Consider the following 3714-nt stretch of genomic DNA (forward strand, 5'->3'; position numbering starts at 1 on the left):
CAAGTTAGAGCAGTAATAGACCATGCCTCCAATTTAGAGATGCTCCATCAAGCACAGATTCAACAGACATTCTTTACTTTCTATCAGTCACACTACAATCAGATTCAATCACACAAAGGAACACAACACATCAGAAGACCTCATAGAGCATTCCAATACAGAAACATTACTCTATTTTTTGGGTCATATCATCTTGCAAGATAAAAATCTAAATGAAAACCAGAGAGCAGGCATCAAAAATTCTCAAGGGAACTCCTCAAGTGTATAATTTTAAGTCTTTTAATAAAGATACCACATTCTTTCAAAATGAGAAACAAAATCCAATTCCAGACTATTTTGTCTATGAAAATGATGCATTTTCTATAGTAGCCACTTCTATGTAGAACTTACATGCCACAGTGTTATCTATTAAAACAGAAACAACCCAAACTATTGAAATTCACGGTTCCAAAACTTGCAGTAATCTCATTTCTCTGGCTTTTCTCACTTCTGAGTAATAGGAAAGGAGTTCTGGTCCATTAACTCGCCCACTCTCTCCTGGAGAAAGTTGACCAACTCAGCTAATACAAAGACATGAGTTTCATCCAGGTCTTGTATGATGAACTTCTTTCCCAAAGCATTTGACTCATCCAAGTAGAGCAGAAACTGCTTCATTGCAGGGTCACTGTAAAGACAAACACACATCAGACCCAACTCACAGTTACAGATGCAAACAGAAGAAACACCATTCAAAGACATTCCCAAAGGAATTAAACTAAAATTAATTTTCACAACTTAAATACAGTTTGTTTAGTAAAAGTCATTTCTTTTCAAGTAGTTTTGGTTTCTATGGAGACAAAAATAAAATGGTAATGAAGTCTAATGAGTAGAACCAGATGCTTGATTAGCAGAGAAGTTTCTGTTTGCTGCTGCTAAGGAAGCTTCAAAAACACCAAATCCAAAACTAAAACTCAAAAGGCCAACCCTTAATAAGGTAAGACTGAACTTACATTTCTGATTTCAGCAATAGCCTCATAAAAATGTGTCTCCTTAAAGCATAAGGATAACCAAAAAAGAGAAGAACACAGATCTCACTCAAAGTAGTATAGCACAGACAAAGAGTGCTCATATAAGAATTATACATTTCTTACACTCAACTGAGCAGTCACAATGTCACCTTCTAAATAAAATGTAAATGTTTAGAAGAAAACATTTTGGAAGTATGGAACTGCTTTTGTGCAATTATAGATTGCAAACATATTAAGAGATTAAGTGTACAGCAGAAATCTTACACATCATATAATGCTATACAATGACCCCACAAATCTTGAGTGATGCTTCCTTTAATTTTGGAGGTAGCCAGGGGCCTGAGCCTCAGTCCAGAGGGGAGATTATATGAAAACAGCTACATTGCACCTACACCAAAAGCTGACATTGACCAACACCTAGCACATTCCTTTTGAATATGATCTACAAACAGAACCACTTTAGCCTTGCACCAAATTCAGTCTAGAGCTGATTAAATAAAAACAAAACAGGAAAGGAGAAATTAAAGATTACCTCGTCTCCCTCAAGAATCAGTAGAGAAACACTTTGTTTACAAACAACAGCAAGAAACTCTGTTTGCAAGCAATACAAAGAACAAGAGGGAGCATCTAATATTTTCAAGGAAAAATTGCCAGTATAACTGGATCACTTGTACTAGGGTAAACTGTACCTGACAATCATATACATAATCTACATATACAGCTAAAATTTTAACTTATGTACCTTTCAAAAACTGTTAGGGGGGCAATATTAGGGGACCATCAGACATGGTAGAATATAGCTTTGAAGCACAATTTCTCATAGTTAACGCTCATTTTAAGTATTTTACAACCTTTACTAAATTAAAATAATCTGCAGACTGTTATATATTTTGAAAAAAAACCTGGATTTTTATAACAACGTGGTTGCTAATTTCTTCGCCATCCTATTTTTTTACCCCATATTTATAGGCAGTTTTCTTTTCTTAAAGAGGTTAGGCATAAGTGGAGAACAGTCTCTTGAACAGAAAAATGGGAGTCTGGCATTAAGATTATCTACAATTGCCTTCTTCTTCCCCAAAGGCCACACTTTTCTCTGCTTGTTCAGAATCACCCTTTCCACAATAATTCCTTTTGTCTGGGCTCTTCAGTTTCTTCAGTTAGTTCCAGGTCTAAAGAAACAGAGTCTTTGACAGAAGGAGAGGCAGTAAATGTTGTTACTCACCATTCAACCAGAACACCTTTCAGAACATTCACCATCTTCCCGGCTCCCTCACAAACGCTGAAGAGTTGGCAAGAGCAACCCCTACTCTGGATCACACTGTGAAAAACAGAGTTCACTCTTTAGAATTTTTAAAGGATAAAAGAAGGACAACTTTTCAACACTGGGGTGCTTTGGCAAATGGCCAAAGAGCACAGAGATAGCCTAAAATAATGTTCTCATTATATAGTTACATTGCTGAGGTTACATGCATAATCATTACTTTATAAATTATTCAACCATTCCTTTGAGAATTTGATGTTTTTCTTGTTTGGTTTTAACCTCTGACTTGTCTGCAGGACATTCTGTAGATTAGGGTCCAGGTATTTTATTTCTTTCTGTAGTTCTATCCTGTTGTTTCACACTTCCTGATAGCAAAGAATCGATAAATCCTTCCCAGATCCTTATGCTCTGTTTCCTGTCACTGTTATCACTTGTGGGGGCCAGTCCGCAGATGCAAGAAACAAAAATATTGCTTTACACCATTCTCTGAGTTATCTACATAGAAGGACTTTCGTCTCTATTTTAACAGTTTGCTAAAGCTTACGATATATTTATCACACTATTCATATTCATATGACCTATACAGTGCATACACAAACATACAGGTTACAGTATACAAAAGCAGTTAAACTAAGTATAAATTGTACCGTATCAAACTACTTGCGATGCAAAAAGCTAATCTATAAATGCGAAAGGCAGTACTATATTATCATCTATAACAGCCCTGGCGACCACAGGAAATCTGAAAGCACAACACGCCCCACACACAAATCCAAACAAACAACGCCTCAGTTAAACTCAAAGACTCTTTAGACAACCCTACTCCCCAGCAGAGCTGCCGGCCCGTCCTGCCCTTCACCTCCGCCTTGGTCAGAGGGGCTCCCAAGGCATCCAAACCCTCCCTCCTGCCTGCCCGTCACCTCCGCCTTGCACTGAGAGGTTCCCGGCGGCTCCGGCCCGCTCCATCACCCCCGCCGCGCACAGAGGGTTTGCCCGGGATCCGCTCCCTCACCCCCGCCGCACACAGAGGGTTTGCCCGGGATCCGCTCCCTCACCCCCGCCGCGCACAGAGGGTTTCCCCGGGATCCGCTCCCTCACCCCCGCCGCGCACAGAGGGTTTCCCCGGGATCCGCTCCCTCACCCCCGCCGCGCACAGAGGGTTTCCCCGGGATCCGCTCCCTCACCCCCGCCGCGCACAGAGGGTTTCCCCGGGATCCGCTCCCTCACCCCCGCCGCGCACAGAGGGTTTCCCCGGGATCCGCTCCCTCACCCCCGCCGCGCACAGAGGGTTTCCCCGGGATCCGCTCCCTCACCCCCGCCGCACACAGAGGGTTTCCCCGGGATCCGCTCCCTCACACCAGCCCTTCGGCCCCGCTGCTTCCCTGCCGGCGGAAGTGCCCCGCCGGCGCACGCGCGCGAGCCCGCCGGCCCCCGGCAGCTCCCGCG

At 42.6% G+C, this 3714-nt stretch overlaps 1 protein-coding gene across 5 annotated transcripts; it reads right to left on the bottom strand.

The window, feature by feature from the left end:
- Positions 1-265: 265 nt before the first annotated feature.
- Positions 266-3688, bottom strand: GTF2H5 (general transcription factor IIH subunit 5). 5 transcript variants are annotated; one of them, XM_059841904.1, is made up of 3 exons: positions 3582-3688; positions 2230-2325; positions 266-664 (listed from the first exon to the last, which is right to left on the bottom strand). In XM_059841904.1, exons 2-3 carry the CDS (start codon positions 2262-2264, stop codon positions 484-486), a joined length of 216 nt encoding a protein of 71 aa, XP_059697887.1. In that variant the 5' UTR covers positions 2265-2325; positions 3582-3688; the 3' UTR covers positions 266-483. The 5 variants fall into 5 exon arrangements, with proteins under 5 accessions (XP_059697887.1, XP_059697890.1, XP_059697888.1 ...); XM_059841907.1 differs by having other exon boundaries at positions 3539-3675; XM_059841905.1 differs by lacking the exon at positions 3582-3688 and adding an exon at positions 3324-3472.
- Positions 3689-3714: the final 26 nt, after the last annotated feature.

This window comes from Haemorhous mexicanus, chromosome 3 (genome assembly GCF_027477595.1).
Source record: "Haemorhous mexicanus isolate bHaeMex1 chromosome 3, bHaeMex1.pri, whole genome shotgun sequence".
Taxonomy (NCBI): domain Eukaryota; kingdom Metazoa; phylum Chordata; class Aves; order Passeriformes; family Fringillidae; genus Haemorhous; species Haemorhous mexicanus.

Coding starts and splice junctions, on each gene's coding strand:
- GTF2H5 (XM_059841904.1), bottom strand. CDS start 2,264: ATGGTGAATGTTCTGAAAGGTGTTCTGGTTGAATG. Junction 665..2,229: donor AAAGGTGTTCTGGTTGAATG/GTGAGTAACAAC, acceptor TTGTCTTTACAG/TGACCCTGCAATGAAGCAGT.